Source organism: Aquarana catesbeiana, linkage group LG07 (assembly GCF_042186555.1).
Source record: "Aquarana catesbeiana isolate 2022-GZ linkage group LG07, ASM4218655v1, whole genome shotgun sequence".
Lineage (NCBI taxonomy): Eukaryota > Metazoa > Chordata > Amphibia > Anura > Ranidae > Aquarana > Aquarana catesbeiana.
The window spans coordinates 323,947,090-323,974,289 of NC_133330.1; the positions used below are offsets into that span (position 1 = coordinate 323,947,090).

At 43.9% G+C, this 27,200-nt stretch overlaps 1 protein-coding gene across 1 annotated transcript in view; it reads right to left on the reverse strand.

Moving 5' to 3' along the window:
* The window catches only part of LOC141103792 (interleukin-12 receptor subunit beta-2-like), a 91,874-nt gene extending 64,987 nt beyond the window's left edge, over positions 1-26,887 (reverse strand). Inside the window, exons 1-5 of the mRNA XM_073593779.1 lie at positions 26,771-26,887; positions 24,876-25,151; positions 24,364-24,487; positions 6,334-6,494; positions 3,137-3,282 (exon numbers count right to left, since the gene is read on the reverse strand). Of these exons, the coding sequence (XP_073449880.1) occupies positions 3,137-3,282; positions 6,334-6,494; positions 24,364-24,487; positions 24,876-25,151; positions 26,771-26,855 (792 nt within the window). The 5' untranslated portion in view covers positions 26,856-26,887. The remainder of the gene's footprint in view (positions 1-3,136; positions 3,283-6,333; positions 6,495-24,363; positions 24,488-24,875; positions 25,152-26,770) is intronic.
* Positions 26,888-27,200: the final 313 nt, after the last annotated feature.

The window sequence follows — 27,200 nt, forward strand, 5'->3', positions numbered from 1 at the left end:
TCCAACTGTGAACCATTATGGAGATTTTCGTCCTGTAAGCTCAACAGGACGTGAGAGGATATGTTTCCAATGGGAGGGAAATGTCCTCTTAGACAAATGCCTTGGAAAGAAGTGTCCCCATTAGTAGGTTCCCTCTCTATTCCTGTTCTGGTAGTAACTCCAAACTTTATACCCGCACTTGACATTGGTGACCAAGACAATTATAAAAAGTGAACCTCCCTAATGGGGACACAGACAGCAATAAAAACCTGACAGTGGTTCTAGCACATCACCACTGTATGTAGAATCTAAAAAAGAAAAAAAAAAAGTTTAGCCCTTAGCTATACTTTAACCGCTTCCAGCTGCTGTACGTTGTTATCCCTTCCTGGGACTAGGGCGCTAACACATGCGCCGCAAGCATCCCGCTGACACTGTGACTGTACACAGCAGAAAACAATTAGCGGGTCCGGCGGCCAGACCCATCGATCGTTGACAGGAGAGGCAGAATGCCATTCTGTCAGAGAGGAAAATAGAGATCTTGTGTTTCTGCTAAGCAGGAACACAGATCTCTCTCTTCCTCCAGTTAAGCCATCCCCCCCACACAGTTAGAAAGCACCCCCCTAGGAGCACACCTAACCCTTTGATCGCCCCTAATGTTAACCCCGTCCCTGCCAGTGTCATTAGTACAGTGAAAGTGCATTTTTTTAGCACTGATCGCTGTATTACATAGTTACATAGTAGGTGAGTTTGAAAAAAGACACAAGTCCATCAAGTCCAACCTATGTGTGTGATTATGTGTCAGTATTACATTATATATCCCTGTCCCCAGCTGCTTATCTAATAGTTTCTTGAAGCTATCAATGCTCCCTGCTGAGAACACCGCCTGTGGAAGGGAATTCCACATCCTTGCAGCTCTTACAGTAAAGAACCCTCTACGTAGTTTAAGGTTAAACCTCTTTTCTTCTAACTGTAATGAGTGGCCACGAGTCTTATTAACTCTCTTCTGCGAAAAAGTTTTATCCCTATTGTGGGGTCACCAGTACGGTATTTGTAAATTGAAATCATATCCCCTCTCAAGCGTCTCTTCTCCAGAGAGAATAAGTTCAGTGCTTGCAACCTTTCCTCATAACATATTGGTGTCACTGGTCCCCAAAAAAGTGTCACTTAGCATCCGATTTGTCCACCGCAATGTGGCAGTCCCGCTAAAAATCGCTGATCGCTGCCATTACTAGTAAAAATAAAAATGCCATAAAAATATTCCATAGTTTGTAGACATGTAAAAATATGTAGCAGAATACATATTGGCCTAAACTGATGGAGAAATTTGATTTTTTTAAATTTTTTTGTTGGGTTTGTTTTATAGCAGAAAGTAAAAAAATTGTCGTGTTTTTTTTTTGCTTATAGTGCAAAAAAATTATTATTTTTTTTTTTTTTATTGGCTATATTTTAAAGCAGAAAGTAAAAAATATCGTCAGTCATTCTTTGTTTATAGTGCAAAAAATAAAAACCCACAGATGTGATCAAATACCACCAAAAGAAAGCTCTATTTGTGTGGAAAAAGGACCTAAATGTTATTTGGGTACAGCATTGCACAACCGCGCAATTGTCACTTAAAGCCACGCAGTGCCGTATCGCAAAAAAAATGGCCTGGTCATGAAGTGGGTGAAACCTTCTGGGGCTGCAGTGGTTAAGGGGTTTTTAAGGGTTCAATGGGGAAAAAAAAGGAATTTTTAGTAAATAAACAATTTTTATGTAAATTTCACCTGAGCAGCTCAGCGAGTCACCGCCAGCTGTTGTAGGCCTCAATCTGAAAGAACAGAGCGATCGTATCTGCTGAATTCCAAAAGTGCTCAGAGTCCTGCCCTTCTTTCCCACACAGCTTCCAAAGCCCTGATAAAAGGAGGACTCTTCCTACCCCTGAAATGCGTTGGCAGTTCTCTCTTGCCTTATTTCAGTCATAAATTAAGAAACCTTCTTGGGCTCTATGACCATTGGGGTGGCGCTATGGTATTTCTTACTTTATCTAAAATAAAAATCTGTTAGGATTATAGCCTTTTCTTACCCTACTAAAAAAAAACATAAATTTTTAATGCAGGAAAACACATGTAAATGCGGATCTAAGAGGCAAAAAATGTCCACCATCATTGGTGTCAGTGGGAGAAATAGGGCCTCATTATTGGCGTCAGTGGGAGGAATAGTGCCCCATCATTGGTGTCAGTGGGAGGAATAGTGCCTCATCATTGGTGTCAGTGGGAGGAATAGTGCCCCATCATTGGTGTCAGTGGGAGGAATAGTGCCCCATCATTGGTGTCAGTGGAAGGAATAGTGCCTCATCATTGGTGTCAGTGGGGGGAATAGTGCTCAATCATTGGTGTCAGTGAGAGGAATAGTGCCTCATCATTGGTGTCAGTGGAAGGAATAGTGCCTCATCATTGGTGTCAGTGGAAGGAATAGTGCCCCATCATTGGTGTCAGTGGGAGGAATAGTGCCTCATCATTGGTGTCAGTGGAAGGAATAGTGCCCCATCATTGGTGTCAGTGGGAGGAATAGTGCCTCATCATTGGTGTCAGTGGGAGGAATAGTGCCTCATCATTGGTGTCAGTGGGAGGAATAGTGCCTCATCATTGGTGTCAGTGGGAGGAATAGTGCCTCATCATTGGTGTCAGTGGGAGGAATAGTGCCTCATCATTGGTGTCAGTGGGAAGAATAGTGCCCCATCATTGGTGTCAGTGGGAAGAATAGTGCCCCATCACTTTGCTCTGAGGAGCATAAGCAGAATCTGCTTACCTTCCCCTTGCCTCCCCATTGTTCCAATCCACAACCAATTGCGGAGCAGATTGAAACCCAAAGTGCATGTTCAGCCAAAAAAGTTTTTCATAGTTTTGGATAGAGTAGTGAAGGTCAAAACCCTTGTCAGGTTTTTACTGCTATCCGGGCCGTCATTCCAGAGACCTGTACTCACTATGCCCGCAGGCTGAAGGAAATAAACCTAAGAGTGTATGGTCAACTTTAGCTAGGGGGCCCAAATCAAATTTGGAAATGGGGCTCTATGACTTGCAGTTACGCCCCTAACCAAATAGGAGTAATTGGGTCATCTAGGTTTACAAAAAATGCAGTAAATACAGAGACTGCTTGTGTATGAACATAACTTACGTACCGTCTTCCATGATGGGTCTGTTGGAGTTTTATAATGCACTTCACAAAAGCTCAGTCTCTCCGATGTCTGGTTTCTCCATCTAATAGAAATGTTGAAGGCTGATTTCAGAAGCCGAATCTCACTGATTATAGGTGTGATGGGAACCACTGTAAAATATTAAAGTTGCCATATGTATGAAAAGAATAGACGGCACAACTCCAGCCGAACTGGTAAAATCTGATAAAATATATAACTGTAAGTCGCTCTGGCAAAATATTGTTACATTATCCACAACAGAACCATACGTAACTTTTTTAAGTGCCCCATTATCCTGAATCCACTCCCAGCATTTAGCCTGGACCATCGATAATTTAACATCCTACTGGTGCTCTACCCCGTACCATAACATGTTTAATCATTCCGGGCCCCATGCTGAAGAATGCAGTCTATCCATTCACTAGACACCGGTGACATCACTGAGAATGTAGCCTATCCATTCACTAGAGACCAGTGACATCACTGAGAATGCAGCCTATCCATTCACTAGAGACCAGTGACATCACTGAGAATGTAGCCTATCCATTCACTAGAGACCGGTGACATCACTGAGAATGCAGCCTATCCATTCACTAGAGACCAGTGACATCACTGAGAATGCAACCTATCTATTCACTAAAGACCGGTGACATCACTGAGAATGCAGCCTATCCATTCACTAGTGACCAGTGACATCACTGAGAATGTAGCCTATCCATTCACTAGAGACCGGTGACATCACTGAGAATGCAGCCTATCTATTCACTAAAGACCGGTGACATCACTGAGAATGCAGCCTATCCATTCACTAGGGACCGGTGACATCACTGAGAATGCAGCCTGTCCATTCACTAGAGACCAGTGACATCACTGAGAATGCAGCCTGTCCATTCATTAGAGACCAGTGACATCACTGAGAATGCAGCCTATCCATTCACTAGAGACCGGTGACATCACTGAGAATGCAGCCTATCTATTCACTAAAGACCGGTGACATCACTGAGAATGCAGCCTATTCATTCACTAGACACCGGTGACATCACTGAGAATGCAGCCTGTCCATTCACTAGAGACCAGTGACATCACTGAGAATGCAGCCTATCCATTCACTAGAGACCGGTGACATCACTGAGAATGCAGCCTATCTATTCACTAAAGACCGGTGACATCACTGAGAATGCAGCCTATCCATTCACTAGAGACCAGTGACATCACTGAGAATGCAGCCTATCCATTCACTAGAGACCGGTGACATCACTGAGAATGCAACCTATCTATTCACTAAAGACCGGTGACATCACTGAGAATGCAGCCTATCCATTCACTAGAGACCAGTGACATCACTGAGAATGTAGCCTATCCATTCACTAGAGACCGGTGACATCACTGAGAATGCAGCCTATCCATTCACTAGAGACCAGTGACATCACTGAGAATGCAGCCTATCCATTCACTAGAGACCGGTGACATCACTGAGAATGCAGCCTATCTATTCACTAAAGACCGGTGACATCACTGAGAATGCAGCCTATCCATTCACTAGGGACCAGTGACATCACTGAGAATGCAGCCTATCCATTCACTAAAAACCAGTGACATCACTGAGAATGCAGCCTATCCATTCACTAAAAACCAGTGACATCACTGAGAATGCAGCCTATCCATTCACTAGACACCAGTGACATCACTAACAATGTAGGCTATTCACTAGAGGCTGGTGATATCAATGAGAATCTGGCCTACCCAATCAGTAAAGACTGGTAATATCACTGACAATGCAGCCTATCCATTCACGTGAGACTGGTGACACAACTAAGAGTGCAGCCTAAGAATAAATTAGTGAGTGTCCTTCGCACTATCAGTGGTGAATCACTAAGAGTGACAAAATAGTGTTGAATAATTGCAGCAAAATCTATAGTGTTCACAACAACACAATAGGAACTAAAAGAGAAAAAGGGTGATTTCGCACAATAACCTAGAACCTAAGGAATTATCCTCTAAATAAAGTGCAATCTAAGCAATAAAGACAAAGGATCAGGGCTTTTTTTTCAGCAGGAACTAGGGGGAACTCAGTTCCACCACCTCTGGATCAGGTCTTCTGCTCCCTGCTCACCACAATCACTTGGTAACACTGAAGTCCAGCTTCTGCGTTTACAAGTGGTTGCTATATCTCAGGTGCCCAGGATTCAGTGCAGTCATGGGCAGGAGAGGGTGCGTGGTAGGCTACACCCTCTGTGGTCTCCATTTTTCCCTGGTGACCAGTAGTTGATGCTCCTACTGCATGATCTCCCTTGCAAGTGACTGTAGTATAGTAGAGTATGCTGGGAGGTACTACAGCCGGATAGGTGTTTCAGCTTAATATTGCAACAATAAATGGAGACCACAGAGGGTGTAGCCTACCACGCACCCTCTCCTGCCCATGACTGCACTGAACCCTGGGCACCTGAGATATGGTACCACTTGTAAACGCAGAAGCTGGACTTCAGTGTTACCAAGTGATAGTGGTGGGCAGGGAGCAGAAGACCTGATCCAGAGGTGGTGGAACTGAGTTCCCCCTAGTTCCTGCTGAAAAAAAAGCCCTGATCCTTTGTCTTTATTGCACTTTATTTAGAGGATAATTCCTCAGGCACTAGGTTATTGTGCGAAATCACCCTTTTTCTCTTTAAGAATGCAGCCTATCCAATAACTACAAATCAGTGACATCACTGGGAATGCAGCCTATCCATTTACTAGAGACCAGTGACATCACTGAGAATGCAGCCTATCCATTCATTAGATACTGGTGACATCCCTGAGAAGTCAACCTATCCACTTACTACAGACCAGTGACATCATTGAGAAGGCAGCCTATGCAATTGGTAGTGACCAGTGGCCAATAACAAGTAACCATGAATATATAACCGAGGACTACAATATATATCCCCCCACAGGAGTGTGTTGGTGATGGGAGGGGGGCAGCCACAGCCCGATGTATGGCTGATGTGCCTAGCATTGCCACTGGTAATAGGGGCATCAGACTGTAAGCTCCTCTGCACAGGGGCAGATATGACCAGTTATATATAAACTGTAAAGCATTTGCAGAACATGCCTCTCCTATGAAAATTCTTGAAACAAACTATCATCTGTATCAATCTATATGAGAAAAATACATGTAGAAAGTATGAAATTCATATAGTTCATACCTATATCTGACAAGCGGACCAGCACCATATCTGATACAGAGTAATTCAGCTCGTTCCTTGCCGTAATCTGAATACCAAACACTTCATCCCGCGTTCGGTTCACTGTGATCCGTACAGAGCCATCTTTCTTATTCTCCACATATGACTTTTTAGTCTGTAAACTAAATCATAACACTGGTTAGCTTTCTTATGAATGAAGACAACCTAAAATGCGAACTGTCTGTGATGCCCACACCTACTAAAACTTGCAGTCACTGAGCCTGCATTCACTATATCTGGTCTCCCACAGTACACAGAACATGGAAATGCAATTATTTTAGTAAATATAAACTGCTAGATACCTTTTCTCATCAGCAGTATTACAGCAGTCTTATGACTTCTATAAGTGTCTGGTTAAAGCTTGTAGAAGGATTTTTCATTGTCCTCTGACTGTCCTATGAGGCTGCAGGACCTCTGACCCTCTGGGACAGTGCTGATTGGCCCTGTGCTGATCACATGTACCCTCCCCCCCCCCCAAAAAAAAAAACACTCTTTAGCAATAAACACCAAACTGAGTATGTACAGAGTTCCCCTTAAGGCTCTGTTCCAGGGCTGGCCCAAGACATTGTGCTGCCTGGGTCCAAGAATGAAATGCTGCCCCCCCCCCCCCCCCCGATAAAAAAAAAAAATCCACCCATCAAAAGGCCCCCACATTCATCATCTTTTGTCATGATAGTTCAAACTAAAATTAACTTTATCAGGAAGTCAGATTTACACTCAACGGCACCCCTACTTCACACTTCAGAAGCCCTGGAACTGCAGCCAATTAGGAAAGGTCTACCATTACCACGTGACGGTATCAGAATTTCCTGATTGGCTGCAGTTCCAGGCTATCTGATTGGGTACATATTATCACAATGACAGCCTAACATACTAAACTGCACGATCAGCTGTCAGGTGAAATCCTTCAGTGTGTTGTTGTCCCCCACGACATTTGTGGTCATCCTCACCGTGCTTTCCCACCACCACCTCCATTGGCCCTGTTCTCCATCAGCTTGTTAGTCTCTACCTGGTCCAGAGTGGCCCCCTCTTTGGCCGATCTCTCCCACGACGTCGGTTCTTCTACCCCCCATGCACGTGCCATGTCCTCCTCCTCCGTGTAAGTGCCCAAGTCCGGCCCCGGCGCTGTCCCAAAAACATACACAGGCTGGTAAATTTTTAACAAGCAGCCTGCTGGCCCCGATCTCCATCACCACCAGCGGCTGCTTGACAGCCTACAAACTTTTGCACCCGAAACTATCTTTTCTATGTGGAGTTAGCCGAGGAGCCTGCTCAGCTACTGGCGCCTGCCTGCCATTGGCTGAGCCAGGGAGGGGATGAAGGGCATGCACAGCCTGAGGGAAGCGGTGTGACCTTTGTATGGGGCATCAGAGAACGGCCCAGGGGGAAATCGATACTCTGCCCCCCACCCCGGTAGGGTGACCACATTTCCAAACTGCCATTCAGGGACAATTTTGTGGGGGATGTAGTCTCAGGGTTGATGGGGAATTCAGCGGTGGGGGTGATTTGTCGGGTGAATGGCTGGTGTTAGCACTGAAATTATCTCAACACCATGCTCAATATGGTGTCAGGATGATCAAATCACATTATTTATATTACTACCTTGTAATATATAATGAAATAGTTCAACTCCCCATAATGCAGAATTAGTGGGAACCCTGAGCTTGTCACTTGCCACCATGCAGCATGTCACTTGCCACAAACGCCTGCCACCAGATGCAGCCTGTCACTTGCCACCATCGCCTGCCACCAAATGCAGCTTGTCACCAGAAGCAGTGTGTCACCACCGCCTGCAACCAGATGCAGGATGTCATTTGCCACCACTGCCTTCCACCAGATGCAGTGTGTCACTTGCCACCATTGCCTGCAGCCAGATGCAGGATGTCATTTGCCACTGTTTCCTGTCACCAGATGCAGCGTGTCATTTGCCACCAGATGCAGCGTGCCACCATAGCCATTTGCCACTGTTGCCTGTCACCAGATGCAGCGTGTCATTTGCCACCGTCGCCTGCCCCCAGATGCAGTCTGTCACTTGCCACTGTCACCTGCCACCAGATGCAGTGTATCACTTGTTACCATTGCCTGCCACCAGATGCAGTGTGTCACTTGTTACCGTTACCGTTGCCTGCCACCAGATGCAGAATGTCACTTGTTACCACTGCCTGCCACCAGATGCAGTGTGTCACTTGCCACCGTCACCTGCCACCAGATGCAGCATATCAATTGCCACTGTCACCTACCACCAGATGCGTGTCACTTGCCACTGTCAACCTGCCACCAGATGCGTGTCACTTGGCACCATCACCTGCCACCCAGATGCAGTGTGTCACTTGGCACCGTTGCCTGCTGCCGGAGAGAGGGCAGGGAGAGAGGAGGGGGGGCATGTCACTTGTTAACATTGCCTACCACTAGATGCAGCATGTCACTTGCCACTGTCGCCTGCCACCAGATGCGTGTCACTTGCCACCCAGATGCAGCATGTCACTTGCCACTGTTGCCTGCCACCAGATGCGTGTCACTTGCCACCGTCACCTGCCACCCAGATGCAGCATGTCACTTGTCACCGTCGCCAGCGGCCAGAGAGAGGGCAGAGAGAGAGGGGGGGTAGGAGGGCAAAGAGAGGGGCCAGGGTCTGGTCAGTGACAGTGCTCAGCTCACTCACTTGAATGGTCCACGGAGGGGGGGGGGGGGCTCACAGTCAGCAGCTTTAATGTGGCTATCGGCTGTTTGTTTAATCTTCCCGCCCTCTCTTCCTCTTCACAGATGCAGCACACGGGCAGGGAGAGAAGGGCGGGAGAAGGGTGTGTGTCGCAAGCTCGCTCAGGCATGCTGGACGGAGCATTGTGCGGATCCCCTTTTCTTGGGCAGCTGCACCGAGTTGCCTGTCACCCGCTGCCCACACACTGACACCGGGGATGATCCGGAGGATGAAGCGGCAGCGGCTGTTGGAGATCTTCTGTCCCCCCCCACTTGCGTGACCTATTAGACACCTATCATAGCGGCAGAGCCAAAGGAAGTGCTCCAAAAGCCTGCTGGGGACCGGCAACAAGACATGTGCAATTCGTTTAGTTCCAAATTTGTTTTTTAACGAATTTTTACAAATTCGTAAATTCCGGAGCTTTCGAACTTTCAGGAATTGGAAATTCGAAAATTTCATAAATTTGAAAATGCAAAAATAAAAATGAAAATCTGAAAATTCAAAAGAATGAAGATCTGAAAATTCGAAAATCTGAAATAACTAACTAATAATAAATATTAAATTATAGGTATTGGAATTTCCTTTCAAATTTGGCTGTTTGTGAACGTAACGAATACGAATTTATCTGAAGTTACGAATTATCTGAAATAATGAATGCCGTATCTAAGCGAATGGAACGTAATGATCTAATAATAATAAATAACAATAATTATAAAACCTTGCGCTAAAAAAATGAATAAAAACCAAGCGCTGATGTGGATAGATATGTGTGATATAAATAAATTGTGCTTAAAAATATATATATACCAATATAGTTAGTGCTATGAAAAAATCAGTAAATTAAAGCTGCTATCAATATAGGGTGATCAGATAACCAAACAAATAGTACTAAGTATAAAATTGATGCGCTTTAAATAAATAGTGCGACTAAGCTTAAATCCAGGAATAAAAAATGCATACATGTGAATAAAATAAATACATAATTATGGTGCTAATACATGTGTTAAAATTGCCAAAAAAAAAAAAAAATCTTCAAATTGGTGATGTGACGGTTAGTATAAATAAAATAATAATGACACTCTGAGTACAATGTCCACGCGTTACATCACTGACACGTGACTTTTTCCTTGAAAAAGTCACGTGTCAGTGATGTAACGCGTGGGAGGAGCTTAGGACGTTCAGTGCTGCAATACACCTGAAGGTTAACAGCAGCTGTTTCTCTATGGGAAACCTCGTCCACAGCGGCTGACTGCAATCTGCTTATTTGAATGCTTCTAATAGACCGGGAGTTTGTGAGTGTATCTCTTGTCTCTGTTTTGCTTATGTACTATCTAGTAAGTTCACTGCACAATGATCTATTTTTTCTTTGCTTGCTTTGCATAAAACCTTTATCCTGAGAGCCGAATCACCAGCAGTATAATTGCTGAAGTGGGATGCAAGAAAAACTAAATATCCTGATACAAACGATCTAACCCAGTGAGTCAATCAATCTGGATTAAGGGAATGAACTGTTTAATTATTTTTACTTTCTCCCACTATTTATCTCTGCCTGGACATTGTACTCAGAGTGTCATTATTATTTTATTTATACTAACCGTCACATCACCAATTTGAAGATTTTTTTTTTTTTTTTTTGGCAATTTTAACACATGTATTAGCACCATAATTATGTATTTATTTTATTCACATGTATGCATTTTTTATTCCTGGATTTAAGCTTAGTCGCACTATTTATTTAAAGCGCATCAATTTTATACTTAGAATTATAAAACCTTATTATTATTATTAATTTGTTCCATTCCATTTGTTTAGATGCGGCATTCGTTATTTCGGATAATTCATAACTTCGGATAAATTCGTTACGTTCACAAACAGCTTCAGATTTCCGAATTTCCGAAAAAAGCAAAAAAACAAATGAAGGGTCTGGTATAGATTTTGAGGGGGACCCCTGCACCATTTTTTTAAAAATGTTGGCGCGGGGTTCCCCTTAATACCCATACCAGACCTGAAGGGCCTGGTATGGAATTTGGGGGGAGCCCCACGTCATTTTTTTTTAAATTTTGGTTCGGGGTTCCCCTGTGGGGAATTCCCATGCCGTTTTTAACAATGAATTTTTATGTGTATTGTCGGACCGGCAATTCATTAACAGCCGCGAGTAGTTTTAAATGACTTTTTTTCCTTTGAAATGTCATTTTGCTGTCAGACTGTTCTAAACACGGGAAACATGCGCCCCTTTACAGGCATACTATAGACACCCCCCCAGGTACGAAATTTAAAGGAATATTACACTTTTATTGTTTCACTTTAAGCATTTTTAAAATCACTGCTCCTGAAAAAATGGCCGTTTTAAAAACTTTTTTTCACATTGATACGTGTCCCCTCGGGCAGGACCCAGGTCCCCAAACACTTTTTATGACAATACCATGAATATAAGCCTTTAAAATTAGCACTTTTGATTTTTCATGTTCGTGTCCTATAGACTTTAACAGTGTTCACGCGTTCGAGCAAATTTTTTGCCTGTTCGCATGTTCTGGTGTGAACCGAACAGGGGGGTGTTCGGCCCATCCCTAGTTGTATACAACACAAAGAGCATAACAGGCATCCCAATGTGTGCAATGGTGGGTCGTTGTGGTTTGCATAGTAGTCAGGGTTAAGTAGAAATCACATTATCTATATTGGAGGAGGAGTGGATCTACATTATATTGTCAAAGGTATTGGGACACCTGCCTTTACCCGCACATGAATTTTAATGGCATCCCAGTCTTAGTCCGTAGGGTTCAATATTGAGTTGGCCCACCCTTTGCAGCTATAACAGCTTCACCTCTTCTGAGAAGGCTGTCCACAAGGTTTAGGAGTGTGTCTATGGGAATGTTTGACCATTCTTCCAGAAGCGCATTTGTGAGGCCAGGCACTGATGTTGGACGAGAAGGCCTGGCTTGCAGTCTCCGCTCTAATTCATCCCAAAGGTGTTCTGTCAGGTTGAGGTCAGGACTCTGTGCAGCTCAATCAAGTTCCTCCACATTAAACTTGCTCATCCATGTCTTTATGGACCTTGCTTTGTGCACTGGTCCTAATCAAATGGTGAAGGGGGGTACTGCACCTCAGAAGTTGGATTGAGTAACAAGGAGGGATCTTTAGGATACAATTGAATCATTAGATGAAGGGTAGGCACAGATGCAGCAATTAGATGATGAGTGTGGTACATGGTTTGCAGTGAGATGAAAAGAACCAGGTAAATTAGCCGTGTTGGACCCAATTCAGCAACAACAGTAACAGATAAAACAATGGTGTGTGGGGAACTTACACCCGCAGCTTCTTCCAAGTGGAAACTAATAACACTAAAAAAGGTTCAGCTTAACTGTGGGCCTGCAACCTGCTCACCACTCTCTCTCTGGAATCCTCCTGTAGCAGATGCCTGAAGTGTGGACCTTGCTTTGTGCACTGGTCCAAATCATTTGGTGAAGGGGGATTATGGTGTGGGATTGTTTTTCAGGGGTTGGGCTTGGCCCCTTAGTTCCAGTGAAGGGAACGCTTAAGGCATCAGAATATCAAGACATTTTGGAAAATTCCATGCTCTCAACTTTGTGGGAACAGTTTGGGGATGGCCCCTTCCTGTTCCAACATGACTGCCCACCAGTGCACAAACCAAGGTCCATAAAAGACATGGATGAGCGAGTTTGGGGATAGAGGAACTTGACTGGCCTGCAAAAAGTCCTGACCTCAACACGATAGAAGACCTTTGGGATTAGAGTGGAGACTGCGAGACACACATCAGTGCCTGACCTCACAATTGCGCTTCTGGAAGAATGGTCAAACATTCCCATAGACACACTCCTAAACCTTGTGGACAGCCTTCCCAGAAGAGTTGAAGCTGTTATAGCTGTAAAGGGTGGGCCAACTCAATATTGAAACCCTACAGACTAATGCCCCGTACACACGGTCGGATTTTCCGACGGAAAATGTGTGATAGGACCCTGTTGTCGGAAATTCCAACCGTGTGTAGGCTCCATCACACATTTTCCATCGGAATTTCCGACACACAAAGTTTGAGAGCTTGCTATAAAATTTTCCGACAACAAAATCCGTTGTCGGAAATTCCCATCGTGTGTACACAAATCTGACGCACAAAGTGCCACGCATGCTCAGAATAAATTAAGAGGCGAAAGCTATTGGCTACTGCCCCGTTTATAGTCCCGACGTACGTGTTTTATGTCACCGCGTTCATAACGATCGGATTTTCCGACAACTTTGTGTGACCGTGTGTATGCAAGACAAGTTTGAGCCAACATCCGTCGGAAAAAATCCATGGATTTTGTTGTCGGAATGTCCAATCAATGTCCGACCGTGTGTACAGGGCATTAGACTGGGATGCCATTATAGTTCATGTGCATGTAAAGGCAGGTGTTCCAATACTTTGGACAATATAGTGTATAATGGAGGAGAAGTGCATCTATGTTGCCCACACATTGTAAAAATGATATTTATCTTTATTAAGATGCACCCACTGCTCTGTCCTCATAATGTCATGCAGCTTGTTGAAAATGTAAAGTGTGACCTTTACTTTTTAAATGCCATTTGCAGAGATGATATTATAGGGCCGCTGACTCTCAGTTCCTTCCCCACCATTCTGAACAGATTGAAATGTAACTGGGACACCAGAAGCACGCTGCTCTGACATTGAAGAATTGCATCATGATTAAAGCTGATATGGTTTTGCTACTATGAGTGTGTGTGTGTGACCACAGCGAATTGCAGCTAGAGGGGATCAAACCAATGTCACCAAATAAGACAATAACACCTTTACCACATTATGGTTCAAGAGTGTGATAAAATGACTTTACAACCTGCTGGAAAAAAAAAAAAAAAGATTTTTAGATACAATATCTGGGCCAAGGTGTGGGCGAGAACTGAGATGGTCGGCTCTCCAACGACTAAGGAACAACTTGTAACAATGTGTGGTGCAACAAAAGAACCAGGATGTAGCTAAATTTATTCAAAGGGAAAGTATTGTGTATAGTTTAGTAAGAAGATATTTGGTTTTATTAATGGAGCTACATAGTTGAAAAAAAGGTCACTTGTTCATTAAGGCCAAGTTAATCCAGAGGAAGGCAAAAAAAAAACTCGGTGCAGCCCACCAGGTCATTTTACGTGGCCCTTGCACACAGGGTTCTTTTTTCAGCCAGAACGTGGCAGAACTCTATTCTGCTACCTTCGGCTCCCGTCCTCTGCTCCACACCCACCACTGTCACTTGTAAACACAGAAGCCTTCTGGTTTTATGAGGACAGATCCCTGCCTGCCCTGCACTCACGGTGGGGACGAGGCAGATGTAGGTGCAGTGTGGGATGGGGCATGTCGTAAGCTGCACTGTGATCCTCATCTGTTCACAGATGCCGACCAATGATCTCCTGCAAGGGGGGCAGAGGTGCCTACACTGCTGCAATCAGGTACTTGAGTCGGGCTGGGTGGGAGAGATGCAAGGAACATTTTGGAGGGTTTGCAAAGGTGGGGGATGGGAAAAAGTGGTGCAGAGGTCAAAGCCGAGTAGGGGTGGAAGTGAGATGTGGACAACCTGTGAAAGAGCTGAATCCTGCTGTCAGGTCTCCTGAATCCAGGTGACAGATGCACCCCGTTGGGGTCAGGAGTGCACCGCAAGGTTGTAGACCCTACGGCTGACTTCTGCGGATGGAGCTCTAGGTGATTCAGGAGAGCAGGTATTCTGGAGCACCAACACGGATCACACTGGGAGCTAGAACATGAGATTTTCCAGGGCGCCGAATCTAAGAGCCAGCGGGTGTTCACCAGAGGCCCCTAGTGGTGGGGATGGATTTAGCTGCAGTCCGGCTCCAGGTCGCAACCCCCAGCTCACACTCACGGTAGACTACAGGTAGGTAGAGAGGAAGTTGCAGACTATGACAACAAAGGATAGTCAGGAGCCAAAGGTCGGGGCAACGAGCAGGTAAGGATAGTCAAGGAACATGCCACGGTCGGGATATGAAGCAGACAAGGACAGTCAAGAACAAGCCAAGATCGGTAACTAGAAGCAGATGTAGAACACAAAGTAAGGAGCACACGGAAGCCAAACACACAATATTGATCAGCAGGGCTGGCTTGCAGTGCACGGGTTAATATAGTGTTCCCTGATAGGGCCTGGGATGGAGCCATGCTTAGAGGAGAGATTACTTAAGCAGCCAGGTGAAGGGCAGCTGGTCTCTCAAGCTGAACACATGGAGAGGTAAGCATTACAAACATTACTGCGTATGCATGACACCTGCACACTCTAAACCCTGTACTCAGTACATAGCATACGGCTAAACCCTGCACTTTGTATGTAATGCACTCTGTACGTAGCGCACCCCTGAACTCTGCACTCTGTACATAGCCTTACTTTAAACCCTGCTTTCTGTACATAGCACACGCCTAAACTCTGCACATTGTATGTAGCGCACTCTGTACATAGCCCACCTTTAAACCCTGCATTCTCTACACAGCACGCGCCTAAACTCTGCACTCTGTGCGTAGAGCACCCCTGAAATTGCACTCTGTACATAGCACACCCCTGAACTCTGCACTCTGTGCATAGGGCACCCCTGAAACTGCTTGGTACGGAGCGCACCCCTTAACTCTGCTCTCTGAGCATAGGGCATCCCTGAAACTGCGCTCGGTACGGAGTGCACCTCTGAACCCTGCACTCGGTATGGAGCGCACCCCAGACTCTGCACACTGTGCATAGGGCACCCCTGAAACTGCGCTCGGTACGGAGCCCACACCTGAACTCTGCTCTCTGCATGTAGCACACCCCTGAACTTTGCACTCTATACATAGGGCACTCCTGAAACAGCACACGATATAGAGTGCACCCCTGAACCCTGCACTCGGTATGGAGCCACCCCTGACTTGTACATAGTACATCCCTGAACTCCACGCAATGCACTCCTCCTATTTATTGCCCTTTTAAGATCCTCCCACTGTTAGTTGTTCCTACACCTATTCTTTGAGAAAAAAAAGCACTGGATACATTTATATAGTCTTGCAGATACAGTTGGGCCTTTTAAGGCAACTATAACACTGATGTGGCCTGCAATGAAATTGAGTTTGGCCCCCTAATTTAGGGGATAAAACTCTCTCCTGATCACCTAAGGCACAGGTGTCAAACACAAGGCCCGCGGGCTGAATCCGGCCCTCCAGGCCATTTCATGTGGCCCTCACATCTCTCCTGCAGCTGCAGGAGAGCTCCAGCCCTCCTCTGTTCCTCCTCCAGACCCCTACTTTCTGCTTTCAATCAAGGCATCCAGCTTCTTCCCAGCAGCAGCATAAGGAAGGAGGGTGCACTGTGATGTTAGGGAGAGTAGGGGACTCAACTTTTGATGGTGGGGTGGCTCTTGACATCTAATGCAAGGGGAGGGGATGCGCTGGACATCTAATCTTACAGATACAACCGGCCCTTTTGAGGACAATCATAATGCTGATGCGGCCCACGATGAAATTGAGTTTGACACCCCTGACCTAAGGCAATCGGATACTCCCTTGATCAACGATCCGCAGTGCTATTTCTGATAAATATTAATAGGTATACATATTTGGAGCACTTGAAAACACAAGCAGACCTTTTTGAAGCAATCTACTGAAAAAGAGATCCTGTGGAAGTCAATTTCGCATTTTTCACAGCTCATAGTACAGAATCCTTTTCATATGTGGAGGTTTTGTCTATTCTTTCAGGTGCACATGATTCTTGTGTGTCTTTTGTGGTGACTTTAGAGTGATCAACTTTCCACAGAAATGATAATATAGACGATTTATGTATTTGCTGATCTGACCATGTGCTGGGCAGAACTAGAGGGGAGAAATATTTGAGGTGCTTATATCAGATGATTGCAAAATGAGCAAACAATTTGGCCTGGCAGTGGGGAAAATTAATAGAATTGTGGGGTACATCAATAGAGGGATCACTAGCAGGAAGAAGGAGACCCTGATTCCTCTATATAGATCTTTATATTACTAGAGGGGTCACCAACAGGATGAAGGAGGTCCGGGTTCCTCTATATAGATTTTAATATCACTTGAGGGATCACCAGCAGCAGAAAGGAGGTCCTGATTCTTCCATATAGATCTTTATATCACTAGAGGTATCACCAGCAGCAGAAAGGAGGTCCTGATTCCTCTATATAGATCTTTATATCACTAGAGGTATCACCAGCAGCAGAAAGGAGGTCCTGATTCCTCCATGTAGATCTTTATATCACTAGAGGGATCACCGGCAGGATGAAGAAGGTCCCCAATCCTCTATATAGAGCTTTATTATCACTAGAGGGATCACCAGCATCGGAAGGTGGCCCTGATTCCTTTATATAGATTATTAGTTATCACTAGAGGGGTCACCAGCAGGATGGAGGTGGTCCCGATTCCCCTCTATAGATCTTTAATTGTCACTAGCGAGTATAACCCCACAGTATATACTCAAATTCCTGCAAGGACTGACTTGACACAAGAAAAATAAAAATGTTGCTGTCTTTGCAGTTTGATAATAACAGGTATAATTTAATAACTGCAAATTGGTTAAATAAAACCAATGGGCCCCCCTTTCAATTGTGCCACAGCTGAAGTCCTCAACTAAATATATTTAAAATGTTACTAAACCCACAACAGTGAATTTATTCTGTATATGCAGTAAAGCATGCTGGTTATACTCACTGTGGAACCTAAAGGGTTAATCCTCTGCATTGTGTAAAAAGGCTATTTAAACCCTTTTTCTCTGATCCTCCCCTTCTTTTACTGTCCCCAACCCATCTCCTGATAGAACAGAGTCTTGGGGGCAAGCTGCACATGCTCAGTTTGGTGTGTATTGCTAGAGAGTTTTTTTTTCTTTTTCGTGGGAGAGTGCATGTGATCAGCACAGGGCCAATTAGCACTGTCCAGACAGAGGGTCAGGGGTCCTGCAGCCTCATAGGACAGTCAGAGGAGAATGAAAGCTTTAACCAGACACCGACTGAAGTCACAAGCTGTAACTGCTGATTATAAAAGGTATATAGCAGTTTATATTTACTATAACTAGTCCATGTTTTGTGTACTGTGGGAGACTGGATATAGTGAATGTAGGCTCCTGGGTTTAGTAACATTTTAAGAAAAAAGATCTCTTAAAAAGGTTTTTATCTAATAGACTCAGTACTTTTTGAAAATAATCACAAAAAAAAAAAAATAATAAATACAAACAAAAATAATAACCTGTACATGGCTGCCTACTTTCAGTTTTGGGGAGCGCGCATGCACACCCCCCACTTGGCTCCTACTGTGATTGTACACAGCGAGAGCCTGTCAGCAGGTCCAGCTTGTCAGTAAGTCCCGGCCAATGATACATGGCCAGGAGCTGCTAATGGGCTGTGTGCAATCACAGCCCAGATCTCTATGTTGGTAAACAACACTGAGCTCTGTACAGAGGGAGTGATCTGTCAGTTTGGGATGGGAAACTGAGATCTTTAGTAAAAGCAGCACAATGTACACACTTAGGCACATATTTAACCCCTTGATTACCCTAGACGTTAACCCCTTCCCAGCCAGTGTCATTAGTACAGTGACAGTGTATAATATTATCACTGATCACTGTATTAATGGCACTGGTGATGTCCAGTGGCATCTCCAGCTTTCATATTTAGGGGGGGCACATGGGGGGAACAGGGACAAAAGTAGGAGGGCAACTATAAAATGCAATTTTATATATATATATATATATATATATATATATATATATATATATATATATATATATATATATATATATATATATATATATATATATATATATATATATATATATATATATATATATATCCATCCCGGGGCCCTTAACAACGATCCCACAATGGGCCCTTTAACATGTTCTGCAGTGATCTCCCTTCCTACTGTATTGGGGCCCCCCCAGGGTGGCAGAAAACAAGAGATATATGTCACCAGCATACCAAGAAAATATAAGGGTTCAAAGCAGTGGGAGAACTATCAGGGTTGCAAAGGTTGTCTTGCCACCGGGCCCTGGTGTTCTGCCACTGTGGGGTTCCCCAGCCACCTCTTGCTTTCCTGCCCCTGCTATTGACAGCGCTGGTCTGGCATCTCTTGGAATTTACAGGCTGGTTCTTCTATCCTAAGGACGGAGAAATCAGTCTGTTTTTTCAGTAACTGAGAGTCCTGGTGGAGTCCTTCCTGCAACTCGCTCTTCTCCCTGCCAATGAGGATGCAGGGGAAGGAGCAGATCGGGCGGCCGTGGTTGTGTGAGCGCTCGCATTATGCAGTGTCAGCGAGCAGAGGGAGGGGGGAGGAATCACCCGCAGGAGCTGACTGGGGACGCTCTCCCTCTCATTAGAGACTGTGTTACTCCAGCAGCGGTCCGAGTAAGATGCGGCGCATCCGCTGCGAATGCAAACAGACATTTTTTATTTATTTATTTATTTTTTTACAAAAAGGCAATTTTTTTTTGTGGGGGCACAGCATAATGTTGGGGGGGGGGTCAGTGCCCCCTCTGCCCCCCCTATTGACGCCAGTGGTGATGTCAGTGGCAGTTAGTCAGTTGGCCCCCATCGTCACTTAGTGTCTAGGGTCGCCGCACTAGACACTCGGAGTCCCATCATAAGTCGCTGATCACCACCAGCAATATATACCATAGTTTCTAGGCGCTATATAACTTTCACACAAACAAATAAATATACACTTATTGGGATTTTTTTATGGATATGTTTTGAAGCAGAAAGTAAAAACTATATATTTTTTTTTTGTAATTGTCGGTCTTTTTTCATTTATATCGCAAAAAATAAAAAACGCTGTGGTAATCAAATACCACCAAAAGAAAGCTTTGTGTGAAAAAAAAAAAGATTTAAATTTTGTTTGGGTGCAGCGTTGCATGAATGAGCAATTACCAGTGAAAATAGCGCAATACTGAATAGCAAAAAAATGGCCTGGTCATGAAGGGGGGTAAAATCTTCTGGAGCTGAAGTGGTTAAATAACACCAAAGGGCATATCTGGCAAAGAAGTAATTAAAAACAGAGCAACCATTATTGCTGAAATGCTGCCACTTATCTGTTTCCTGTTAACCCCGTTATCTCTTCCTCACTCTAGATGAGCACATCCTACAGATTGCTGTCCTTGTCACTCCCCGATCTGATTAACCAAGATAACATGTACCAGTAAAATGCTAAAAGCTTCCTTTCACATTGCCAAATATTAATCACTCTGGTGAAGATTAGTGAGTGAAACTGAAAAGCAAAGATAGATATAGAGATATTATATAAATAATATTATATATAGATATATATATATATATAGATAGATAGATATATATATAGATATATATATATCTATATATATATATATATATATATAGATATATATATATCTATATATATCTATATATCTTAGATTAGCAAGATTAAATGCCAAAAATGTAATAATTAATGTGATGTGACATTTACTTTTTTTTTTTTTAATTATTCTCACCAGGGCCGATGAAGGCAGACTTGGCAGGTGCCAAGGGGCAGGAAAGCTGTGAGGGCACTGTCCATGTAACAAAGTCTAATTTAGGCCTGGTTCACACCTATGCCTTTTATAGTGCATTTTCACTTTTGCAGAAACACACTACAGCCCATTTAACATGGCTTCATATGGATGTAGTTCACATCTGTGCATTTTATGGGCCAGGGACTTTTTTTTCAGATTTTTGGTTCTATAGACTTCAATGTATCAAAACCGTGTATTGAAAAATGAGAATGCATCTGGAATATGCAAACTGCAACCTGCATAGGTGTGAACAAGGCCTTATAGTAGTTAAATGGTTTGGGGTTTTTTTTTTCTTTCACATTATCTTATTTTCTTTGTTGTCCATCCTTGTTCTCTCTGAATGTTTTTTTCTGAGATCTTTTAGGCTCGATTCACACCTATGCATGTTGCTTTTGAGCGTTTTTGGAGGTTTTTTTTTCATGCTTGCCGCATTTTTGAGCCGCGTTTTTGCCGCGTTTTAGCGGCGTTTTTGCCGCGTTTTTGCCGCGATTTGCGTTTTGCGTTTTGCGTTTTTTTTTTTTTTCATTTTTTTTTACAGTCTTACAAAAAAATTACAAAAAAATAAAAAAAAAAAAAAAAAAAAAAAAAAAAACGGCAAAAACGCACCAAAAACGCACCAAAAACGCATCAAAAACGCTGCAAAAAAGGTGCACTTGCGTTTTTGATGCTTGTCCATTGAAAACCATTACATGCAAAACGCTGCATTTTGCATGAGAAAAAGTCCCCGACCCTTTCCAAAAACGCGGAGATACAAAAAAGCATTGATGTGAACATGTTCCATAGGAACCCATGTTAAAAAATTCCCGTGCATTTCTGCAAAATGCAAAATGCATCAAAAAACGCGCTAGTGTGAATGGGGCCTTATAGTGGATTTTGCTGACAATAATATCAAATGTGTCATGTAACTTTTAAGGGGGCTTATTGAGCACATATGTGGAAGCACTGATTTTTAAAGGGTGAATAATAGCAGGGAGCTCTACAAGTTTCATGTCAAGTCTCTCCAGTCAATGACTCCTGAAGCCCCCCCCCCCTCCCCCATTTCCAACTCCTATAGCACATTCACAGTCCCTGACCATCTCTTGTAGCCTGTCCACAGTCTCTGGCCATCTTTTGTAGCCTGTCCACAGTCTCTGGCCATCTCTTGTAGCCTGTCCACATTCCTGGCCATCTCTTGTAGCCTGTCCACAGTCTCTGGCCATCTCTTGTAGCCTGTCCACATTCCTGGCCATCTCTTGTAGCCTGTCCACAGTCTCTGGCCATCTCTTGTAGCCTGTCCACATTCCTGGCCATCTCTTGTAGCCTGTCCACAGTCTCTGGCCATCTTTTGTAGCCTGTCCACAGTCTCTGGCCATCTTTTGTAGCCTGTCCACAGTCTCTGACCATCTCTTGTAGCCTGTCCACAGTCTCTGGCCATCTCTTGTAGCCTGTCCACAGTCTCTGGCCATCTCTTGTAGCCTGTCCACAGTCTCTGACCATCTCTTGTAGCCTGTCCACAGTCTCTGGCCATCTCTTGTAGCCTGTCCACAGTCTCTGGCCATCTCTTGTAGCCTGTCCACAGTCACTGGCCATCTCTTGTAGCCTGTCCACAGTCACTGGCCATCTCTTGTAGCCTGCCCACAGTCTCTGACCATCTCTTGTAGCCTGTCCACAGTCTCTGGCCATCTCTTGTAGCCTGTCCACAGTCACTGGCCATCTCTTGTAGCCTGTCCACAGTCACTGGCCATCTCTTGTAGCCTGTCCACAGTCACTGGCCATCTCTTGTAGCCTGTCCACAGTCACTGGCCATCTCTTGTAGCCTGTCCACAGTCTCTGGCCATCTCTTGTAGCCTGTCCACAGTCACTGGCCATCTCTTGTAGCCTGTCCACAGTCACTGGCCATCTCTTGTAGCCTGCCCACAGTCTCTGACCATCTCTTGTAGCCTGTCCACAGTCTCTGGCCATCTCTTGTAGCCTGTCCACAGTCACTGGCCATCTCTTGTAGCCTGTCCACAGTCACTGGCCATCTCTTGTAGCCTGTCCACAGTCACTGGCCATCTCTTGTAGCCTGTCCACAGTCACTGGCCATCTCTTGTAGCCTGTCCACAGTCACTGGCCATCTCTTGTAGCCTGCCCACAGTCTCTGACCATCTCTTGTAGCCTGTCCACAGTCTCTGGCCATCTCTTGTAGCCTGTCCACAGTTTCTGACCTTTTTTTTGCATGTCTGTAGTCTCTGACCATCTCTTGCAACATGTTCTAGGGGTCTGGTGATCTCTTGTAACTTGCCCATAATGCTGACCATCTCCTGTTGCATTTCTGTAGTCTCTCACAGCTTTCTGTGGCACTACATTCACTGAATATTGTGTATATACAGTATATCATTGGCTGCACTTAAGTCTCTCTATATCAAGTAAGTTGGCCACCCCTGAAGACCTACTGTCTTCAATAAAGGGGCTTCAGTTTGTTTAAACTGTATGTAAACCCGAGTCCACTAAATATACAATTGAAAATGTTTTGTTAATCTGTTCAATAAATTAAAAAAAAAACAACTTTAATTTTGCCAGGAATTTTGTGAGCTAATAACTTCCTGTGCTCTCTGCCTGTGTAGAAGTAGGTGTTACTGAGATGGGGCACGGTTATGGAGCAAGAGCGGTTATGGAGATGGGTAACGGTTATGGTACTGAAGAAGGGTTATAGAGATATAGAAGGGTTATAGAGATGATGATGAAGAAGGGGGGTTATGGCGACGAAGAAGAAGACTTATGAAGATGAAGAAGAAGACTTATGGAGCTGATAAAAAAGGGTTATAGAGATGAAGAAGAAGGGTTATAGAGATGAAGAAGAAGGGTTATGGAGATGAAGAAGAAGGGTTATAGAGATGAAGAAGAAGGGTTATGGAGATGAAGAAAAGCGGTTATGGAGATGAAGAAAAGCGGTTATGGAGATGAAAAAGGGTTATGGAGAAGAAGAAAAAGGGTTATGGAGATGAAGAAAAAGGGTTATGGAGATGAAGAAAAAGGGTTATGGAGATGAAGAAAAAGGGTTATGGAAATGAAGAAAAAGGGTTATGGAGTTGAAGAAGGGTTTTTGAGATGAAGAAGAAGGGTTGTGGAGATGATGAAGAAGGGTTATGGAGATAGGGAGTGGTTATGGGGGTGAAGTAGGGTTATGGAAATGGAGAGAGATTATGGAGATGAAGAGGGTTTATGGAGATGAAGAGGGGTTATGGAGATGAAGAGGGGTTATGGAGATGAAGAAGGGTTATGGACATGAAGAAGGGTTATGGACATGAAGAAGGGTTATGGACATGAAGAAGGGTTATGGAGATAGGGAGTGGTTATGGGGGTGAAGTAGGGTTATGGAAATGGAGAGAGATTATGGAGATGAAGAGGGGTTATGGAGATGAAGAGGGGTTATGGAGATGAAGAGGGGTTATGGAGATGAAGAGCAGTTAAGGAGCTGAAGGGGGAGTGGAGATGAAGAGAGGGCTGTGTTCTTTGTATTCAATCAGAACTGAAGTAGGTAGGGCTGAAACCACATGCATAGAGCTTCAGAGCACAAATTTCAGAGCTAAAATTTGTGTCTATTTAGCTGCTATCATATGTATGGGCAATGCAAAGGACAGACTTTGGTGCTTAATTATACAGGCAGTAATCTTGCCTTTCCAGTCAATGGCTTTTTTCTTTACTTTCCAAAGCTGTAGTCTGGTTTCTTTGGGCAATACCTTGAAGACACCCTCAATGTAACTAATGACTGAAAATAAGATATTAAGGACTTACTTAACAACATGTACACCATAGCTTGTGTTCAAGTCTGTTTTTTTCCCTGTATCCCACGTACATGTCATCTCAGACGATAATTCTCCCAGAGAACATGATATTTTAGAGGGTCTGTCAGGAGGATCTAAAAGAAAACATACAGTATTTAAAAAAAAAAAAATGGATTACAGTGGCCTAAAGTACACTATATTGCCAAACGTATTGGGACACCAGCCTTAATACGCACATAAAATTTAATGGCATCCCAGTCTTAGTCCGTAGGGTTCAATATTGAGTTGGCCCACCCTTTGCAGCTATAACAGCTTCAACTCTTCAGGCGTCCCAATATTTTTGGTAATATAGTGTATATTGTAGCCACTGATACACAGAGAACTAACATTGGTGTATCTCCTTATACTGCACATACACATAACTAACCTTCTTCCTTATCTTGGAAGGTTGGTGGTACATACACATGTGCAAAAGATAATAAAAAGCACTGGTATGCATGGGTCGCTCACACACACACTTACATCCTACTTGTAAATTTGTCTCGTTTATGATATGCTTCCGGACACATTCCAAGTAACAGATAATGTGGTAACGCCCTGTGACACCCAGGAGTTGCATAGTGGAAAGCGTTCCGTTCTGCCAGTCCGGTTTTCTGTAATTTTCATTTACGTCAAACACAAACTGTCCTCTCCCTCTGCAGGGGTCCTTGAAATATGTGCAGATCACCAGGACATCGGATCCTTTTGGCACCACGGAGGCCGGTTTAAATATCATATCTCCTCTCCTGGTGTAGAAGCCTACAGGAATTAAAAATATTTCTCATATATACACAGAAATATTTGAAACTTTGTTACAACAGAGCACAACTTTTCAGTTGGACAAACTGATATGGTGGTTATGCACACTGCAATAATTCCCAATCGATATATGATTAATTTTCCGATCGGAAAAAATCAATCTATAGTCAACAACCCATTCGATTAATATGCCACACAACCCGGACGTGAACAATTTAAATTTATTGATGGCATCCCTGTTTTACCATGTAGTCTCATAATCTGATCGACTGAAATACAATCGTTTTCATGCAGTAATTTACCGCATTGAGCTGGTTGGTAAGGAGCAGGCTGGAAAGTCCTTAACAACGGATGACTCGTCAGCTGTCAGCGGGTTACCCACTGACAGGTGAATGTTAAAAAAACATGCTGACAATTAAAAAGTATGGAGAAAAAACAGCATGCCCCCCCCATGCATACCATCTGTAGCATGTATAGAACATGCTGCAGCAAAAATTACAATACCAAAGAAAAGCAATGAATGAAATGACATTTAAATTGTCAGAAAAACAATACCATTGCCGGCAATAGATAATTTTTTTTTTTTTAAACAGTGTGGGACCCCCCCCCCCTCCCCAGTCCATACCAGGCCCTTCGGGTCTCGTATGGATTTTAAGGGGAACCCCGCGCCAATTTTTTTCTTTTTAAACGGCGCAGTGTCCCCCCCATAATCCATACCAGATCGTTATCCGAGCATGCAGCCCGGCAGGTCAAGAAGGGGGGAGGAGTGAGCGCCCCCCCTCCTCCCTTCCCTCCCAAACCATACCAGGCCACATGCCCTTAACATGGGGGGATGGGTGCTTGCTTTAGGGAGGGGGGGCTTTATGCAAATGAGTCTCGTGACTGCGTTATCGCATGCGGTAAACGTTAGTGAATTGACCCCAAAGTATCTCAGTGCTGCAGATTGGTTTAAAAAGGATCGATAATTTTCCACCCTGGCTGATCGACTCTGATTGAATTCAACCAAAATTGAGTGTAGTTTGATCCAAAGGGAAGTTATGGTGATTTTTTGAAGATTTTATTGTTTTGATCAAAACACAGATCAACTGGATAAAAAAAAAAAAAAATCAAAGCGTGCACGGCCACCATTAGCCTAGGTTCGCACTAGCCCATGCTCTGAAATTTGATCCACTGTCAGGCATTCAGGATGTGATCCTGCTGCCTTTTGAATGCCTTTTTTTTTTTTGCCAAACAGCAATTTATAATGGGGCTAATGCACCATAACTGCAAACCAAGTGTTTGACTTGTGGTCAGGGCACAGCTCCTCCATTGACTTGAGTGGCCAAATTTGACAGGGGGCACCGCTTGTCAACGCAGCACGCTGCGTCATTTTTGCAATTTTGTGAACAGCTTTCTCTGGCTGTTTTTTTTTTTTTTCTACTTCAGATGCTCCCAGTACAGAGAACGAGCTGTCTGTACTAATCATGTGACCATTGTGACAGCCAATCAAAATTAGGCAGACCTTCCTGCCCCTGGGCGTAGTATCCCAGTTAAAGGGACGCCAGGGTGGGCGGGAAGGGGTCAAATAATCCCAGGGTTATATGGAAGGTTCCCTAGCTGTGATGATGACCCTGTCTTACCTTCGGAAACTGTTGCTGTGAATAAATGAAATATGCAAATGACACTCCATTTGGAAGGCGGAGCTCCCATATCTGAATGTAACATCTTGCGTTATGTAAGGCATCTTTACTCCTGCAAGGGAAAAATATTAAATTCTAGTTAATAAAAGTTTCACTGAAAATTCATGTATTTTGCACTATAATCGAACACAGGTTACTACATTGAAAGATACTCAGAAATAAAGTGGACCTGTCTTTCCTACCTACAGTATAATACCATTTTGCAGGCAGAGTCATATTTAAAGGGGTAGAGTTATAAAACATTCATGGATAAACGTCACACACTTTCATGTAGGCTGCAAAAATTGTCTCTGACATCCGATCGGCTAAATCCAGAAGGATGGAAACCCTATTTTTCATTTTTTCCCCATAGAGGAGAGCGGGGCTCTGA